The sequence below is a fragment of the Rana temporaria genome, chromosome 1, assembly GCF_905171775.1.
Source record: "Rana temporaria chromosome 1, aRanTem1.1, whole genome shotgun sequence".
Taxonomy (NCBI): Eukaryota; Metazoa; Chordata; class Amphibia; order Anura; family Ranidae; genus Rana; species Rana temporaria.
The window spans coordinates 39369638-39390222 of record NC_053489.1 but is presented as its reverse complement, the minus strand read 5'-3'; the positions used below and the strand labels follow the sequence as shown (position 1 = coordinate 39390222).

At 47.5% G+C, this 20585-nt stretch overlaps 1 protein-coding gene across 1 annotated transcript in view; it reads right to left on the bottom strand.

Moving 5' to 3' along the window:
- Nucleotides 1-20585, bottom strand: part of HDHD2 (haloacid dehalogenase like hydrolase domain containing 2) — a 101294-nt gene that overhangs the window by 53508 nt on the left and 27201 nt on the right. The window contains exon 4 of the mRNA XM_040336711.1: nt 18092-18176. Within this exon, the coding sequence (XP_040192645.1) occupies nt 18092-18176 (85 nt within the window). The remainder of the gene's footprint in view (nt 1-18091; nt 18177-20585) is intronic.

Below are 20585 nucleotides of genomic sequence, written 5' to 3'. Positions count from 1 at the left end.
TCCTGCGGATGTGGGGGCTTGGAGCTGACCACTATATACAGACTGGTCCACCACTGAGGGTCAATGTGCGCTTTGCTCTTGGTGGAGGACCTTTACCGCACTTCTTGTGTGTGAGGAAATCGCACGGGTTGGATTCCATACTTTGAAACCTTTAACATCTTATGGAAAAGGACTTTATTTTGCACATTTATGTGAAAGCGCTTCACCTTCACTATTATACAAACACTAAATTACTCAAGCAGCTAATACTTTCAATTAGAGTTGTCCCGATACCACTTTTTTAGGACCGAGTACAAGTACCGATACTTTTTTTCATGTACTCGCCGATACCGATTACCGATACTTTTTTTCATGTACTCGCCGATACCGATTACCGATACTTTTTTTTAAAATGCAGCCATGTGTCCCCCAAATGCAGCCTTGTGTCCCCAAATGCAGCCTTGTCCCCAAATTCAGCCTTGTGTCCCCAAATGCAGCCTTGTCCCGAAATGCAGCCATGTCCCCAAATGCAGCCATGTGTCCCCAAATGCAGCCATGTGCCCAAATGCAGCCTTGTGTCCCCAAATGCAGCCTTGTGTCCCCAAATGCAACCATCTCCCCAAATGCAGCCTTGTGTCCCCCAAATGCAGCCATGTCCCCAAATGCAGCCTTGTGTCCCCCAAATGCAGCCATGTCCCCCAAATGCAGCCTTGTGTCCCCCAAATGCAGCCATGTCCCCAAATGCAGCCTTGTGTCCCCAAATGCAGCCTTGTGTCCCCAAATGCAGCCATGTCCCCCAAATGCAGCCTTGTGTCCCTAAATGCAGCCTTGTGTCCCCAAATGCAGCCATGTCCCCAAATGCAGCCTTGTGTCCCCAAATGCAGCCTTGTGTCCCCAAATGCAGCCTTGTCCCTAAATGCAGCCTTGTGTCCCCAAATGCAGCCATGTCCCTAAATGCAGCCTTGTGTCCCCAAAAAGAAGGCCAAGCCCCCCACCCCCGCTGCCGTCTAGTTGATCAGCGCTCGGGGAACATAACAGCTTTCATTTGAATAGCTGTGTGTTCCCCGCCGCGCCTCATCATATATAGCCCCTCCCCCTTGTCCGGGCACTTTGATAGACAGATCACCAGTCTAATCCTGGGACGGGTGATCTGTCTATCAAAGTGCCCGGACAAGGGGGAGGGGCTATATATGACGAGGCGCGGCGGGGAACACACAGCTATTCAAATGAAAGCTGTAATGTTCCCCAAGCGCTAATCAACTAGACGGCTCCTCCATACCCAAGGACTGCTCTGCTCTGCTTTCCGTCCCCTCTCCGCCCGCTCTCCGCCCCCTCCCCGCCCCCTCTCCACCCGCTCTCGTGGGGGGAAAAGGTATCGGGGGAAGCATCGGGAGCATTTGTGCGAGTATAATGCTACGTTTCCACTGAGCGGATCGGTTCGGTACGGTTCGGTACGGTACGCTATTTTGGGTGTTTCCATTATGAAAGCGTGCCATAAAACCGAACCGTACCGCACCATTCAGGGTCCTGCTTCTCATGTGGGTCCATAGAAAATGGAACGGTACGGTTAGGGCGGAGCTACTGGCGTCACACAGTACTTTCCACTGATTGGTGGTCAGAAAACATCAATGCTGACGTCAAAGCAAAGCGCCAAACAATCACCACGTCGCCTTATTAGTCCATATAAAGGAGAAGGATGCCAGCAAACAACAGCAGGGTCTGGTTATCTGAGGAACTATCTACGTTCTTAGCAATCATCGGCGATGGCGTTATTCAGAGTGAGCTTGATGGATCAGTGAGAAATGAAAAGGTCTATAAAGATATTTCTCAGCGGATGGCAGCCGAGGGATTTGAACGGACGTCGGGCCAGTGTAGGGCAAAGCTTAAAAAGCTTAAAGCACAATATAAAAAAATTAAGGACGCCAACAGCCGTAGTGGAAACTGTCCAACTGCTTGGAGGTGGTACGACGCCATGGACGCCATTTACGGTCATCGGCCAGCAAACCAAGGCAGGGAGGGAGGTCTGGACTCTGCAACTGTAATTCTCGAATCTATGGTAGACCCCTTTGGTAAGTTTTTTTTTTTTAAAAACTTTGCATAGGATATCGCTCTGCTTACCATTTAAAATATAATATCTAACCATATGTTTATTTTCAGAAACAGTTGATGGACTCTCCACTGATGCATCAAACTTATCAGAAGATGGACCTTCAATGTCTTTCAGCAGCAACAGCAGCAGTATTTCCTCAAGCCAACCACAGAGTAGCCAACCACAGAGTAGCCAACCACAGAGTAGCCAACTACAGAGTACTCCCAATGCACCAAGGCACAATGGTAAGACATGATGATAATAAAGTAATTTTTAACTGCATTTTCTTAAACTAAAACAGCAGTGGGGCAGATGTGCAGGAGGTACAGTGTTGGAATAGATAAGAAGGGGGAGATCAGCTGTGGGGGAGATGTGCAGGAGGTACAGTGTTGGAATAGATAAGAAGGGGGAGATCAGCTGTGGGGGAGATGTGCATGAGGTACAGTGGTGGAAGAGATGAGAAGGGGGGGACCAGCTGTGGGGGAGATGTGCAGGAGGTACAGTGGTTGAATAGATGAGGAGGGGGAGATCAGCTGTGGGGGAGATGTGCATGAGGTACAGTGGTGGAAGAGATGAGAAGGGGGGGACCAGCTGTGGGGGAGATGTGCAGGAGGTACAGTGGTTGAATAGATGAGGAGGGGGAGATCAGCTGTGGGGGAGATGTGCATGAGGTACAGTGGTGGAAGAGATGAGAAGGGGGGGACCAGCTGTGGGGGAGATGTGCAGGAGGTACAGTGGTTGAATAGATGAGGAGGGGGAGATCAGCTGTGGGGGAGATGTGTATGAGGTACAGTGGTGGAAGAGATGAGAAGGGGGGGATTAGCAGGAGGTACAGTGGTAGAAGAGATGAGAAGGGGGTTCAGCAGTGGGCAGATGAGCAGTGCTGTGTATTGGTGTAGCAGATGAGCGGGGGGAACAGAGGTGTGGCAGTGAATCAGTGTGGTACAGTCTAGTGGGGCAGATGAGAAAGGAGCTTACAGTATTGGTTTGGCAGATGTTACCAAAAGCAATATTTAGGTCTTTTGTATATTACAGGTGAAAGGAGAAGGTTCCAGTTGGATCTGCGCACAGTTATGGAGGATATGCGGGCAGCAGAAGAAAGGCAGCTGGAAAGAATGGATAACCTTTCTGAGAGGCGGTTTCAAGCACTACGTCAGGATGCACAGGAAGCTATGCGCCAGGAGGCAGAAATTGCCCGGCAGCAGATGGAGCAGTTGGCTACCTTCAACCAGGCCTTCCTCGGTGTCCTTGGTCAGCTTGTTCAAGTGATTGGAGCCAATCGTCAACCCAGGTCACCACCCAGACATTAGTGCCTTTCATGCAGCACAGGACCTGTACCCATGTTTACGTTTAAAAATAAAGTGGGTTTTAAAGGTTAGATTTTTTTTTTAATAGGCTCCTTTGAGCCATCAGCGATCACACAAGATTGGACACATTTGCTCCTTGCTGCACATGGCTTTCTTTGTGCTGCTGCTCTGATTCCCTTCTGCCTCCTTTGCGTTATCACCCCCCCTTGGACGGTGGAGCCTGGATTTCAACAAAGGGCACCCCCGATCGCTTAATTTCTTCTCATTTTTGCATTGTAGATGTAATTGCGAATATACTTGGCATTTTTGGTTTACCTTTTCCTTTAATTTCCTTTTTAGATGTTTTTTTTCTTGGTCTGAATTTCTCACTTCCTGTTCCTTCTCAGTAAACCTGACAACATCATCTGAGCTGTGTTTAGTCAGTCAGCACAGCTTATTGAACAGCTTACTAAGGAGGAACAGGAAGTGAGAAATTCAGACCAAGAAAAAAAAAAAAAAAACATTTATTGGTAGTGAAATTGAAGAAAAAAACTACAATGCAATAGCTTAGGGATATGCAATTAGTGGATATCCAACTGTTTCAGAACTACGATTCCCATGTGGCATAGCAAGACTCTGACAGTCACAAGCATGACACCCAGAGGCAAAAGCATGATGGGACTTGTAGTTCTGCAAAACAGCTGGATTTCCGCTAATTGCGTATCCCTGCACTAGCTTAATAAAAAAACAAACCTTTACAAGCTCTTTATTGTAAACAATGTTTCTACATTTTTTTTTCTTGGTCTGAATTTCTCACTTCCTGTTCCTTCTCAGTAAACCTGACAACATCATCTGAGCTGTGTTTAGTCAGTCAGCACAGCTTATTGAACAGCTTACTAAGGAGGAACAGGAAGTGAGAAATTCAGACCAAGAAAAAAAAAAAAAAACATTTATTGGTAGTGAAATTGAAGAAAAAAACTACAATGCAATAGCTTAGGGATATGCAATTAGTGGATATCCAACTGTTTCAGAACTACGATTCCCATGTGGCATAGCAAGACTCTGACAGTCACAAGCATGACACCCAGAGGCAAAAGCATGATGGGACTTGTAGTTCTGCAAAACAGCTGGATTTCCGCTAATTGCGTATCCCTGCACTAGCTTAATAAAAAAACAAACCTTTACAAGCTCTTTATTGTAAACAATGTTTCTACATTATCAAAATTTTGCTTTTACAAAATATGTATGAAGATGATTTTTTTTGTGGAATAAAAAACAAGAACGACTTCTCTGAGTATGTCTGATTTTATTTAGCAAAAAGTAATTAAAGATTTTAATTATTCACGGTAACAACGTTAACGTTAAGGTGCCTCATCAGAGCCTGACGTATTTCGCTGCACTCTTCTTCCATATCCTGTGCTGCTATTACTGGTACTGGCTCTTCTGGAGATGTATTCCAATCCTGGTCAAAGTCTTCTCCATGGCTTTCACAAAGATTGTGAAGAGTACAGCACGTTAGGACCATGGATTTTGTAAGTTGAATGTCACTGTCATTCCTCTTCATAAGACACCTCCATCTACCCTTTAGTCTTCCAAACGCATTTTCCACTACAACACGTGCCCTGGATGTTTTCTTGTTGTAGATTTGCTGCTCTGTTGTTAGGCGCCCATTGTCAGAAAATGGTTTCAGGAGCCAATTTTGTAAAGGATAGGCAGAGTCCCCAAGCACATAATAGCCAACATTCACCCCACAAATGTTCTTAGTGCTAACAGGATACAGGCCTCCCTGGCCAACCCAATCCCAAAATGTTGACAATCGGAGAACCCGAGCATCATGCAAACTCCCAGGCTTTCCTACATTCACATTCCAGAATAGTCCCTTGCCATCCACTACTCCCTGGAGGACGATGGAATGCCAGCCTTTTCGGTTGAAGTAGTCAGTGTGGTATTCTTGTGGTGCTATTATTGGTATGTGTGAGCCATCAATAGCACCAACACACTGTGGAAGGCCCCACCTGTTCTCAAAGTACTCAGCCATGTCTTTGAGCTTTTCCCTGTTAGGAAAATGAACAATTTCAGGAGCTAGCAATGTGCACACAGCCTTACAGAAGTCCTGCACACACCGGCACACTGATGATTTGCTGACACCAAAAAGATGACCTATACTCCTATATTCACTGTTGGTAGCCAGCTTCCACAGTGCAATGGCAATTCTTTTCCTTACAGGCAAACAGGCTCTGAAGTTGGTGCTTTTCTTTTCCATCACTGGACGTAGCTTGGCACAAAGGAATGAGAAGGTTTCCTCTGACATCCTTAAATTCTGCACCCACTGTCTGTGGGTGAATCCTGGGACGGTCACATTCCACCACTCATTGGCACGAGGGAATGCCCAAATCACTGGTCGGCGGCGCTGCTTTGCCAAAAGGAGAAGCATCTGTAAAAAATGCAGTGTGTCAGTGTGTATAGGTCAGTGTGTGTGTTTGTGTGTGTGTGTGTGTGTGTGTCTCAGTGTGTGTGTGTGTATAGGTCAGTGTGTGTCAGTGTGTGTGTGTATAGGTCAGTGTGTGTCAGTGTGTGTATAGGTCAGTGTGTGTGTGTGTGTCAGTGTGTGTATAGGTCAGTGTGTGTGTCAGTGTGTGTATAGGTCAGTGTGTGTGTGTGTGTGTCAGTGTGTGTATAGGTCAGTGTGTGTGTCTGTGTGTCAGTGTGTGTATAGGTCAGTGTGTGTCAGTGTGTGTGTGTATAGGTCAGTGTGTGTCAGTGTGTGTATAGGTCAGTGTGTGTCAGTGTGTGTATAGGTCAGTGTGTGTGTGTGTGTCAGTGTGTGTATAGGTCAGTGTGTGTGTGTGTCAGTGTGTGTATAGGTCAGTGTGTGTGTCTGTGTGTCAGTGTGTGTATAGGTCAGTGTGTGTCAGTGTGTGTGTGTATAGGTCAGTGTGTGTCAGTGTGTGTGTGTATAGGTCAGTGTGTGTCAGTGTGTGTGTAGGTCAGTGTGTGTTTCAGTGTGTCAGTGTATGTGTGTGTTTCAGGTAAGTCAGTCAGTTGTGCTTACCCTATAGCGCTGCCGTCTTTGTCTTAGCAGCACAAATGTATACTTCTCCTCCCGGCTACACATCCAAGCTAAAAGTTTTCTTCTCTTTTCGGCTGTGTTTCTCATTGCCGCTCGCAACCTTCTCTCATACAGTGCGGTATGAATTTTGCCTATAAAGAACCAAAAGGCTAGCAGAGAAAAGACGAGCTGCTGAATGACCTCCATTGTTGTTGTTGTTGTTTGGCTGACGCTGAGTGACGCTGCATCACGTTTCTCGTCGCACTAGTGTGACATCATGAGAGGCATTTTTTCTAAAACCTGTATGGCCCTGGCGGTCCGATTTGCAGTGGAAACGCTCACCAGAATAGACCGGACCATTCAAACCCGTTCCATTCTAAACGACCCGAACCGATCCGCTCAGTGGAAACGTAGCATAAGTACTCGCGCAAATGCTCAGTATCGGTCCCGGTACCGATACTAGTATCGGTATCGGAACAACCCTACTTTCAATACAAAATTGCTCTAAAAATTGGTCTTTTACAAGACAGCTCGGGTCCAAGAGGGAAAGTGAGAACTCCGCTTCAAGCCCCCCCCCTGGAAGAACGCGGACTTCTTTGCTTGGAAACCTCAATCTGTTGGTAACCTACATCCCAGATTGGTATCAACAACCGACAGGATACATAAGATTCCAGCTCAGTGTCAGTTTATTACCCCGGCATAAAGGCAGCGGGACCAATGACCTGCAGAAGACCGGGGTTCACCCCCACCTTCCATGCTCTCATATATAGAGAACAGCAGCCATGCAATTATACTTCATATAAGTTATAGAGAGGTGCAATGTAATTGAGAACATCAGGTTCTATCAGGGGTGATAAGATAACGCAGCTAGGAGATTAGATAAAATTGGGGAGGGTTTCCCATACACCCTGGTGACCTTCGTCGCTCTTTGTAGATGAGAGCGCGCCTTCATGGATATACCAAGGATGCGGCGATTATCAGGAAAGTCTTATCAGGCCATAGAAGTGATAAAGCTACAGATAACATTTTCACTTTTTTTTTTTCCTGTAAGGATTTAGCAGCATTGCTTGTTTATTTTTATTATTTTTTGCTTTAGATAAATGTGTGAATCATTTTATCAATATATGTTAAAGCTGCACTCCGGCTGGACACACCTTCCCACAAACCATAAGCCCACCCATACACACACACAGATTTCCTGCAGGCCGAAAGAGAGAAATGTATTTCATCTTACAGATCGTGTAACCGATTGATTCTCCCCTGCCGGCTATCGTACTCTGAGAGCCAGCACCCGCAGCTGTCAGAATATCCAAACAGTGGCTGCATATAATTGGATGCAGGAGCTGTGCGGACGATAATTTTCCTCCTGGTTCCTTTGGCAGACGAATGGTGCCAGCTAGGGGTGCAACGGATCAAAAAACTCACAGTTCAAATCGTTCCTCGGATCGGAGTCAAGGATCGGATCATTTTTCGGATCACCACCATAATATCCACATCATCTCCCCCACTGTAATATCCACAGACATCTCCCCCACTGTAATATCCACAGACATCTCCCCCACTGTAATATCCACAGACATCTCCCCACTGTAATATCCACAGACATCTCCCCACTGTAATATCCACAGACATCTCCCCCACTGTAATATGCACAGACATCTCCCCCACTGTAATATCCACAGACATCTCCCCCACTGTAATATCCACAGACATCTCCCCCACTGTAATATCCACAGACATCTCCCCCACTGTAATATGCACAGACATCTCCCCCACTGTAATATCCACAGACGTCTCCCCACTGTAATATCCACAGACGTCTCCCCCACTGTAATATCCACAGACGTCTCCCCCACTGTAATATCCACAGACGTCTCCCCACTGTAATATCCACAGACGTCTCCCCCACTGTAATATCCACAGACGTCTCCCCCACTGTAATATCCACAGACGTCTCCCCCACTGTAATATCCACAGACGTCTCCCCCACTGTAATATCCGCAGACGACTCCCCCACTGTAATATCCACAGACTTCTCCCCCACTGTAATATCCACAGACATCTACCCCACTGTAATATCCACAGACATTTCCGCCACTGTAATATCCACAGACATCTCCCCCACTGTAATATCCACAGACATCTTCCCCACTGTAATATCCACAGACATCTCCCCCCACTGTAATATCCACAGACATCTCCCCACTGTAATATCCACAGACATCTCCCCCACTGTAATATCCACAGACATCTCCCCCTACTGTAATATCCACAGACATCTCCCCCCACTGTAATATCCACAGACATCTCCCCCCACTGTAATATCCACAGACATCTCCCCCACTGTAATATCCACAGACATCTCCCCCACTGTAATATCCACAGACATCTCCCCCACTGTAATATCCACAGACATCTCCCCCTACTGTAATATCCACAGACATCTCCCCCCACTGTAATATCCACAGACATCTCCCCACTGTAATATCCACAGACATCTCCCCACTGTAATATCCACAGACATCTCCCCCATTGTAATATCCACAGACATCTCCCCACTGTAATATCCACAGACATCTCCCCCCACTGTAATATCCACAGACATCTCCCCCCACTTTAATATCCACAGACATCTCCCCCATTGTAATATCCACAGACATCTCCCCATTGTAATATCCACAGACATCTCCCCACTGTAATATCTACATCTCCTCACTGCAATATCCACATGATCTCCCCCCACTGTGATATCCACACCTCCCTGTCAGCGCGCCGCTCTGGGGAGCTCACCTAGGCCGCTGCCGCCAGGTATTCCAAGATGACCGCGGCTCCGGAGCTAGGCCAAAGCCGTGGCCTTTCCTATGGCCGCAATCCGCGGATCGTGTGGTGTGCCGATCCGAACACGGAGACCCGTTTGGATCACGGATTAATGATGCACCCCTAGTGCCAGCAGGGCTACCCACAGCTCAAATTTAGGCCAATTCAGCAGGAGTCAGCCAAAATTCTATAACAGGCTTAAAGGTGGTGTAAAGCCATGTGTTCTTTCACCTTAATGCATCCTATACATTTAGGTGAAAAAACACCTTGCACTGTTCGCCCCCCCGGGGAGCCCCGGTTTTACTTGCCTGAGCCCCGAACGTCCATGGGCGCGATCCCACGTCATTCTCCCCACGGCTTCTCTGCTCTTCATTGGGATAGATTGATAGCAGCGCAGCCATTGGCTCCCACTGCTGTCTATCAAATCCAGTGACGCAGTCGCCGGGGCAGAGTCATACACTTTCCGGGTATGTACGCCGAGTGTATGACACGGGAGTGCAGCTGCAAGGTAACCCCCTCGGGAGAAAGCTTCCCAAAGGGGGGTTATCTATTGCGGGGAGGAGCCGCGAGAGCAACCGTGGGACCCCAGAAGAGGAGGATCGGGGCCACTCTGTGCAAAACGAACTGCACAGTGGAGGTAAGTATGGTATGTTTGTTATTTTAATTTTTTTTAAACGTGAACCTATAGTATCACTTTAAAGTGTTACTAAAGATATACAGTGTCTTGAAAAAGTATTCATACCCCTTGAAATTTTCCACATTTTGTCATGTTACAGCCAAAAACGTTAAATGTATTTTATTGAGATTTCATGTGATAGATCAACACAAAGTAGCACATCATTGTGAAGTGGAAGGAATTTTTTTTTCTCCAAATTTTTTACGAATAAATATGTGAAAAGTGTGGTAAGTGTCTACAATACTTTGTAGAACCTCCTTTCACTGCAATTACAGCTGCAAGTCTCTTTGGGGATGTCTCTACCAGCTTTGTACATCTAGAGAGGGACATTTTTGCCCATTCTTCTTTGTAAAATATCTCAAGCTCTGTCAGATTGGATGGAGAGTGTCTGTGATCAGCAATTTTCAAGTCTTGCCACAGATTCTCAATTGGATTTAGGTCTGGACTTTGACTGGGCCATTCTAACACATGAATATGCTTTGATCTAAACCATTCCACTGTAGCTCTGGCTGTATGTTTAGGGTCGTTGTCGTGCTGGAAGGTGAACCTCCGCCCCAGTCTCAAGTCTTTTCCAGACTCTAAGGCCCCATACACACGACCAAACATGTCTGCTGAAACTGGTCCGCGGGCCAGTTTCAGCAGACATGTTCGGTCGTGTGTAGGCCCGAGCAGGCAGGATTCCAGCAAACATTTGCCCGCGGGCAAATATTCCTGGACTTGTTTTAAAACAGTCCGCTGGAATCCTGCCCGCTCGGACATGTTCGGTCGTCTGTACAGACCTACCGTACATGTCCGAGCGCCCGCCATCCCTCGCATGCGTCGAATGACTTTGACGCATGCGTGGAAGCATTTAACTGGCAGGCCCGCCCACGTCATCGACGCGGCGACACCGCGGACACGCCCCGCGTATTGTTTACGCGTGGATTTCTGTACGATGGTTAGTACAGCCATCGTACAGAAAGCCCCGGGCAGACATGTACGGTGAAACCGGTTTCATCGTACATGTTTGCCCGTGTGTACCCGGCCTAACAGGTTTTCTTCTAAAAGGCCCGTACACACGGTCGTACTTTAGGCCAACAAACTTCAAAATCAACAAGTTTTCAAATTTGTCCGATCGTGTGTACGCTCCATCGGACCAACTTTTTCGGGTTTCATTGGACAAAAAGTTCGGTCTGCAAACGGACAAACTTTACGTCAACAAAAGTCCGATGGTGCCTAGTCCGACCGTGTGTACAGCAAGCAATCGGACTTTTGGACAAAGTACAAACGCGCATGTTCAGAAGCAAAGACCAGCCGGAAGCGCTCTGTCTAGTAAAACTAGCGTTCGCATTTGAAAGTGCACATTCGTGACGCGGCAAGTTCTGAAATCAAGAAAAGCAGCGCACATTTTTTTCTTCTTTATAATGTCATAATACTAAAACCTGCTTTGCTGGTGATACTGACGGAGTAAAAACAAATGTCTTTACTTTGGATTAGTGTATTTTGGTTATATGAATCAAACATATTTTTATATATTTTTTTGTGGGTCAAGTTAGCACAGCCCCATTGCGCAACATGTCTGCTTGATGAACGGACGTTCAGAAAAGAACAAAATTGCACGAAACTGAAAATCGCAAATGCACACAGACGGAACCTCTACTAACTCTCAATTAGCAGAAGGAGACCAAAGGGTGAGCCCGGAGAATTGAACTTCCTTTTTTAAACTCTCATCAGTACGTTGAAACGTCACTACGTTAGTGTTTGTTGCCGAAAAAGTCAGAGCGTGTGTATGCTATGGGTGTGACCGGACAACTCCCTTCGGACAAAAATCCAAGGGAAAGTTTGTTGGATGTCCGACCGTGTGTACGAGGCTTTAGACTGCCCATTCATCTTCCCATCAACTCTGACCAGCTTCCCTGTCCCTGCTGAAGAAAAGCATCCCCACAACATGATGCTACCACCACCATGTTTCACGGTGGGGATGGTGTGTTCAGGGTGATGTGCAGTGTTATTTTTTTGCCACGCACAACATTTTGCATTTAGGCCAAAAAGTACGATTTTGGTCTCATCTGTCCAGAGCACCTTCTTCCACATGTTTGCTGTGTCCCCCACATGGCTTCAAATGGGACTTCCTATGGCTTTATTTCAGCAATGTCTTTCTTCTTGCCACTCTTCCATAAAGATCAGAATTGTGGAGAACACGACCAATAGTTGTCCTGTGGACAGATTCTCCCACCTGAGCTGTGGATCTCTGCAGCTTCTCCAGAGTTCCCATGGGCCTCTTGGCTGCTTCTCTGATGAATGCTCTCCTTGCCCGGCCTGTCAGTTTAGGTGGATGGCCATGTCTTGGTAGGTTTGCAGTTGTGCCATACTCTTTCCATTTTCGGGTGATGGATTGAACAGAACTCCATGAGATGTTCAAAGCTTGGGATATTTTTTTTATAACCTAACCCTGCTTTAAACTTCTCCACAACTTTATCCCTGACCTGTCTGGTGTGTTTGTTGGCCTTCATGATGCCGTTTGTTCACTAAGGCTCTGAGGGCTTCACAGAACAGCTGTATTTATACTATGATTTAATTACACACAGGTGGACTTTATCTACTAATTATGTGACTTCTGAAGGTAATTGGTTCCACTAGATGTTAGTATAGGGGTATCAGAGTAAAGGGGGCTGAATACAAATTTTACACCACACTTTTCATGTATTAATTTGTAAAAAAAAAAAAAAAAAAAAAAACATTAAAAACCATTTATCATTTTTCTTCCACTTCACAATTATGTGCCACTTTGTGTTGGTCTATCACATAAAATACATTTACATTTTTGGTTGTAACATGACAAAATGTGGAAAATTTCAAGGGGGTATGAATACTTTTTCAAGGCACTGTAATGGTTTCTACCTTCACAGCATTAAAGTGACACTAAACCCAGGTTCAAAAATAAATTCTATTCCAGTTTGCATTTTTAACTCCCTTCTATTGCTGTCATCAGTGTTCATTTTGGTGTCAAATTTAATGAAGTTTTATGCCCCGTACACACAATCAGTTTTCCCTTCTGAAAAAAGTCCGATGTGAGCTTCTGAACCGAAATTCCGACATTGTGTATGCTCCATCGGACCTTTTCTGTCAGAATTCCCGCCAGCAAAAGTTTGAGAGCAGGTTCTCTATTTTTCTGACGGAAAAAAATTCCTATCAGGAAAATCGTTCATCTGTATGCAATTTCCGATTGAGGAAAAAAACATGCATGCACGGAAACAACGACAAATGCTCGGGAGCATTCAACTTCTTTTTCTCGCCTCATCGTAGTGTTGTACATCACCGCGTTCTTAACACTCGAAAGTTCAGAGAACTTTTGTGTGACCGTGTGTATGCAAGACAAGCTTGAGCGGAATTCCGTCAGAAAAACCATCCAAGGTATTTCTGACGGGAAAACCGATCGTGTGTACGCGGCATTTGTCATAGTCTCTTGTTTACTATGGTGATTTATTATGTCATTTATGATATAAGAGCGCGGTTTCTTTTTTTTCCCTTTTCACATTTTAGGTGTTTTTTTACACTTTACAACACGCAAAGTTTATTTTTTGGTCATTGATTTGCGCGAGTTTGGAACCTATTGGCTCTTATATTTTCGTGACATGTGTATATCCATGGCTGGACTGCCTGTTTTTACCACCCCCCAACTGCAAGTGTAAACCAAAGCCTTAGTGCAGCAATGATGGCGAAAATCCATCCTGACACTGATGTGTGACAATCACCAATCACATTCAAATGACTTTCAGGCATATTCTAGAACAGGGGTCCTCAAACTATGGCCCGCGGGCCGAATACGGCCCACCAGGGTGATTTACCTGGCCCACGGACTGCCGCTTCCATGAGATCGCAGCACTCCCCCTGCCCTCTGCTACCTTATTCGCGGATAAAGAGCGGGACTTTTCATTTTAAGAAGCGGGTGATTGGTTACTAGACAGTGGGGCGATCCCAGCAATCAATCACCTGCCTTTCACTTGAAAAGTCCCGCCCTTTGTCCGGACCTGTCATGCTTCCCGTCCTGTGTGAATAAGGTAGCAGAGGGGAGGGGGGAGTGCTGCGATCTCATTGAAGGGGCGATAGTGTAATATCGATGGGGGGCATCTGTGATGAGGGGATCTCTTATTAGGGAGCATCGATGAATAAGGGACTATCTAACATCCAACAATGGATGGACACAAACAGGCTAGGCCTTAACGCCGACAAAACTGAGCTTTTGCTGATCGGCCCACAGGCCAATTCTACCTTCTTACCTGCCTGGCTATCCTCGTTTGGCCCTGCCCAACTCCAGCTAAGCAGGTTAAAAATCTGGGTATCATTTTTGATGCTGAACTAAGCTTCGTACCTCACGCAAAATATTGCATAAAATCAGCCAACTACCATCTGCAATTATTACGAAAAATTAAGAACCTTTTCACTCAGAATAACCGTATGAACTTAGTTCATGGACTTATCCACACTAGGTTAGATTGCTTTAACGTGTTCTTTCTAAGGCTCCCACAGAAGTGGACAACACGGTTGCAGATCACACAGAACCATGCGGCAAGACTAGTCACAAACTGCCCAAGGCGGAATCACATCTCCCCGGTGCTGAAGGATCTGCATTGGCTACCGATAGCAAAACGGGTCGAGTTCAAGGCTCTCTGTCTGGTGTTTCGGGCCTATTGGCAACTAGGCCCGATGTACTTATCGAATGACACAACACTGTTGTCTACCCAGAGAGCTTCCTTCAACTGACGCCCTGTTAGCGATCATTCAACCTAGTCGCTCAGCTTCAAAGGGTGGCTGCCGGCTCCAAACACTGGGGCATTCTCTTTGGAACCGGCTCCCTCATCAGCTCCGAGCATCCTCCTCCTTGATGGCCTTCTGTAAAGGCTTGAAAACACTGCTTTTTTCAAAAGCCTACGGATAGACACTTGGTCATCCAAGCTCTTAGCAGGACGCTGCCTTAATCCCAGGCTGCGGTCCATGGTCAGGGAGTAGGGATAGGCTCCTTGTGTCCTGCCCCCCCCTCCCCGCCCTTCTTTCTTCTTGCTTGTTCCCCTCTTTCACTTAGATGTCCTAGTCTCTTCTCTTTGCTCCTGGGAATTGGATACCCCCAGCTTGTTGGTAAGCACTTAGACGCGAGTTTCACAACTCGCATTCGGCGCTCTATAAGCATTTATTCCAATACAATCTATGATGGAGGGGATCTGTGATGGGGGATCAGTAATGGGGGGCTCTGTGATGGGGGAGGATCCGTGATGAGGAGGAGTCTGTGATGGGAGGCTCCGTGATGGGAGGCTCCGTGATGGAGAGGAGTCTGTGATGGGGAGGATCCGTGATGGAGAGGAGTCTGTGATGGGGAGGCTCCGTGACGGAGAGGAGTCTGTGATGGGGAGGCTCCGTGACGGAGAGGAGTCTGTGATGGGAGGCTCCGTGACGGAGAGGAGTCTGTGATGGGAGGCTCCGTGATGGAGAGGAGTCTGTGATGGGAGGCTCCGTGATGGAGAGGAGTCTGTGATGGGAGGCTCCGTGATGGAGAGGAGTCTGTGATGGGAGGCTCCGTGATGGAGAGGAGTCTGTGATGGGAGGCTCCGTGATGGAGAGGAGTCTGTGATGGGAGGCTCCGTGATGGAGAGGAGTCTGTGATGGGAGGCTCCGTGATGGAGAGGAGTCTGTGATGGGAGGCTCCGTGATGGAGAGGAGTCTGTGATGGGAGGCTCCGTGATGGAGAGGAGTCTGTGATGGGAGGCTCCGTGATGGAGAGGAGTCTGATGAAGAGCAGCCTGTAATGAGGAGGGGGTCTGTGATGGAGAGGAGTCTGTGATGGGAGGCTCCGTGATGGGGGGGGGTCTGTGATGGAAAGGAGTCTGTAATGGGGGTCTGTGATGGAAAGGAGTCTGTAATGGGGGGTCTGTGATGGAAAGGAGTCTGTAATGGGGGGTCTGTGATGGAAAGGAGGCTGTGATGGGGGGCTCCGTGATGGGAGGCGTCTGTGATGGAGAGGAGTCTGTGATGGAGAGGAGCCTGTGATGGAGAGGAGCCTGTGATGGAGAGGAGCCTGTGATGGAGAGGAGCCTGTGATGGGAGGCTACGTGATGGGGGGGGTCTGTGATGGAAAGGAGTCTGTAATGGGGGGTCTGTGATGGAAAGGAGTCTGTAATGGGGGGTCTGTGATGGAAAGGAGTCTGTAATGGGGGGTCTGTGATGGAAAGGTTCTGTGATGGAAAGGAGGCTGTGATGGGGGGCTCCGTGATGGGAGGCGTCTGTGATGGGGGGGGTCTGTGATGGGGGGGGTCTGTGATGGGGGGGGTCTGTGATGGAGAGGAGCCTGTGATGGAGAGGAGTCTGTGATGGAGAGGAGCCTGTGATGGAGAGGAGTCTGTGATGGAGAGGAGCCTGTGATGGAGAGGAGCCTGTGATGGGAGGCTACGTGATGGGGGGGGGCTGTGATGGAAAGGAGTCTGTAATGGGGGGTCTGTGATGGAAAGGAGTCTGTAATGGGGGGTCTGTGATGGAAAGGAGTCTGTAATGGGGGGTCTGTGATGGAAAGGTTCTGTGATGGAAAGGAGGCTGTGATGGGGGGCTCCGTGATGGGAGGCGTCTGTGATGGGGGGGGTCTGTGATGGAGAGGAGCCTGTGATGGAGAGGAGTCTGTGATGGAGAGGAGCCTGTGATGGAGAGGAGCCTGTGATGGAGAGGAGCCTGTGACGGAGAGGAGCCTGTGACGGAGAGGAGCCTGTGACGGAGAGGAGCCTGTGACGGAGAGGAGTCTGTGACGGAGAGGAGTCTGTGACGGAGAGGAGTCTGTGACGGAGAGGAGCCTGTGATGGAGAGGAGCCTGTGATGGAGAGGAGTCTGTGATGGAGAGGAGTCTGTGATGGGAGGCTCCGTGATGGAAGGCTCCGTGATGGAGAGGAGTCTGTGATGGGAGGCACGGTGATGGAGAGGAGTCTGATGAAGAGCAGCCTGTAATGAGGAGGGGGTCTGTGATGGAGAGGAGTCTGTGATGGGAGGCTCCGTGATGGGGGGGGGGTCTGTGATGGAAAGGAGTCTGTAATGGGGGCCTGTGATGGAAAGGAGTCTGTAATGGGGGGTCTGTGATGGAAAGGAGTCTGTAATGGGGGGTATGTGATGGAAAGGGTCTGTGATGGAAAGGAGGCTGTGATGGGGGGCTCCGTGATGGGAGGCGTCTGTGATGGGGGGGCCTGTATTAGGGGGGTCTGTGATGGAGAGGAGTCTGTGATGGAGAGGAGCCTGTGATGGAGAGGAGCCTGTGATGGAGAGGAGCCTGTGATGGAGAGGAGCCTGTGATGGAGAGGAGCCTGTGATGGGAGGCTACGTGATGGGGGGGGGTCTGTGATGGAAAGGAGTCTGTAATGGGGGGTCTGTGATGGAAAGGAGTCTGTAATGGGGGGTCTGTGATGGAAAGGGGTCTGTAATGGGGGGTCTGTGATGGAAAGGAGTCTGTAATGGGGGGTCTGTGATGGAAAGGGGTCTGTGATGGAAAGGAGGCTGTGATGGGGAGGAGTCTGTGATGGGGAGGAGTCTGTGATGGGGAGGAGTCTGTGATGGGGAGGAGTCTGTGATGGGGAGGAGTCTGTGATGGGGAGGAGTCTGTGATGGGGAGGAGTCTGTGATGGGGAGGAGTGTGATGGAGAGGGGTCTGTGATGGAGAGGAGCCTGTGATGGAGAGGAGCCTGTGATGGAGAGGAGCCTGTGATGGAGAGGAGCCTGTGATGGAGAGGAGCCTGTGATGGAGAGGAGCCTGTGATGGAGAGGAGCCTGTGATGGAGAGGAGCCTGTGATGGAGAGGAGCCTGTGATGGAGAGGAGTCTGTGAAATACTAATACGTTTATGTTGATTAAAATTTTTCTTTATTTTAAATATTGTATTGTCTTATCCTGTGTTTTTTGCACTACAAAGAAGACCCCTGATCTAGAACAATAAGGTAGGATAGGTTCCCTATAAGCACATACTTTTCCTTTAACTCAGACATCGGAAATGAGAACTTAATTGCCGGAAAGCATGTGATAACTGGAGCAGGAATATTGGCGTCTTTATACACATTTCTTATTAAAGCGCTGATAGAACGGTATTACGCGCCTCACTAGGTCCCGGCGGAGCGCAGAACGGAATTAATCCTTCAGTAGAACAGTCGCCGGCCAATTATAGGGACAGCGAGCCGCAATCAGGACGCCACTCACCTGAAGGCCTCGTTCATGGTTTGGTAGTTGAAGTGCTCGGGAGCTAATCCTATCAGCACTGCGTTGGGACTGTCGCTGGCGATTCCTGGGAGCACAGAACGGAGAGGTCACTAGGAGAAGACTCGGCAGTAATTGAATTGTACATTCAGCCTATCAGTTAGTCATGCTTCAGTACAAAGCCCAAGGTGCAAATTCTCATCAATGCAAAAAAAAAAAAAAAAAACGTTAATTCTCCAACCGGTATTAAAATAGTCTTTATAGGAGACTCACCTTTCCTCTGTTCTCTCTACAACAGGCTCCGCTTTATCTTCTTCACCGGGATGGTAATGGCTCCGCACCCCCAATGTATCTAATGGTTTCATCATTTACAACAAAAAATACCTGGATAGTATTTTTTATATTGATTATGGCCCAGATTCTGAAAGGACTTACGACGGCGCAGCGCCATGTACGCCGTCGTAAGTCCTAATCCGACCCGTCGTATCTATGCGCCTGGTTCTTAGAATCAGTTACGCATAGATATCCATTAGATCCGACGGGCGTAAGTCTCTTACGCCGTCGGATCTAAACTGCATTTTTTTTTACCGCTAGGTGGCGCTTCCGTCGAATTCCGCGTCAAGTATGCAAATTAGCTAGATACGCGAATTCCTGAACGTACGCAGTAAAGTTACAACGTTTACGTTAGGCTTTTCCCGGCGTATAGTTGCCCCTGCTATATGAGGCATAAGTGCGGCGTACCAATGTTAAGTATGGCCGTCGTTCCTGCGTCGAAATTTGAAAAAGTTACGTCGTTTGCGTAAGTCGTCCGTGAATGGGGCTGGACGTCATTTACGTTCACGTCGAAACCAATGACGTCCTTGCGGCGTACTTTGGAGCAATGCGCACTGGGAAATTCCACTGACGGCGCTTGCGCCGTACCGCAAAAACTCAATCACGTCGGGTCACAGTAGTTTTACATAAAACACGCCCCCCTGATCCAAACTTGAATTAGGCGGGGGTTACGCCGGCCGATTTACGCTACGCCGCCGCAACATACGGAGCAAGTGCTTTGAGAATACAGCACTTGCCCGTGTAAGTTGCGGAGGCGTAACGTAAATCAGATACGTTACGCCCGCACAAAATTACGCCGCTGGACGAGAATCTGGGCCTATATTTTTATACTATACCTCATATTATAATATTCTATATTATACCTCATATTATATAATACTTTAATATACCTTGTATTATATTATATTACACACACACACATATATATTATATAATTTGTTCCAGGAGAATGCTCATAATCCAAAGCACTCGCATATCAAAGCGAGTTACCCCATTGAAGTCAATGGAAACGAAAAGTATTTGTTCCGCATTGACTTCAATGGCATGCAATACCACATGTGACCAGAGGTTGGGGGGGGGGGCACCGGAGAGCCTCGGTAACACACAGAAAGGCCCGAGGACACCTCGGCTGACCTCTGCAAACCACGGAAAGGCTCGTGAACGGCGTATTTCCGAGTCTTTTCCGAACAGCTCTGATTGACACCCGCGCCCCCCCCCCCCCACCTAAGTCCAAACGCGGTACTGCACACCGCTTTGGCTTGAATCCTGCTCGTGTTGCCAGACAACACTCGCAAACCGAGTTAGGATTTAAAAAAATACAGAGCTTGTGTTGCGAAACGCTCGTTAACTGCGTTATTCGCAATGCGAGGTTCCACTGTACTACCATGTTTCCCGAAAATAAGACCGGGTCTTATATTAATTCTGGCTGCAAAAAACACACTAGGGCTTATTTTCAGGGGCTGTCTTATTTATTTATGGTATGTACAAAACAGTTCCCCCCCCTGTCAGCTCTGGAGTCAGCATTGTGAAATTCTGTAATCCCAAAAATAAACCTTTGTTTAAAGACCTTATAAAATGATGTAATCCGTTCTGTAAAAAGATGATATCATGTGCAGTGTGTCTCCTTGTGTAACATTATTGTGGAACATACCTTATTTACAGTGCCGCTTGCCGCTCACGTGACCCGCTGGAGCTCTTCTTCCCTACTCCAAATACTGCAGAGGGAGGGGCCAAGATCCCCAATGATGTCAGCCCCACTCTGAGTGCTGCAGGGGGTTAATAAAGTTTTATTGAAAAAAAAAACAGCTGACATCAGCCGGGAGGATAGGAGAAGAGCTGCGGTGGGTCACGTGAGCGCCCAGCAGTGCTGTAAATAAGGTATTTTCCACAATAAAGTTACAAAAGGGAGACACACTGCACATTATATAATCTTTTTACAGAACGGATTACATGTTTTTACAAGGACTTTAACTAGGGCTTATTTTTGGGGTAGGGCTTATATTGCAGCCATCCCAGAAACTCACACTAGGTCTTATTTTCAGGGTAGGGCTTATTTTCAGAGAAACAGGGTATATACCTACATTATCCACAAAAAAAAACGTTAATTTAACGACAAAAAGTATTATATTCGCAGAGTATATGGAGCTTTGTGCTTAATGCAAAT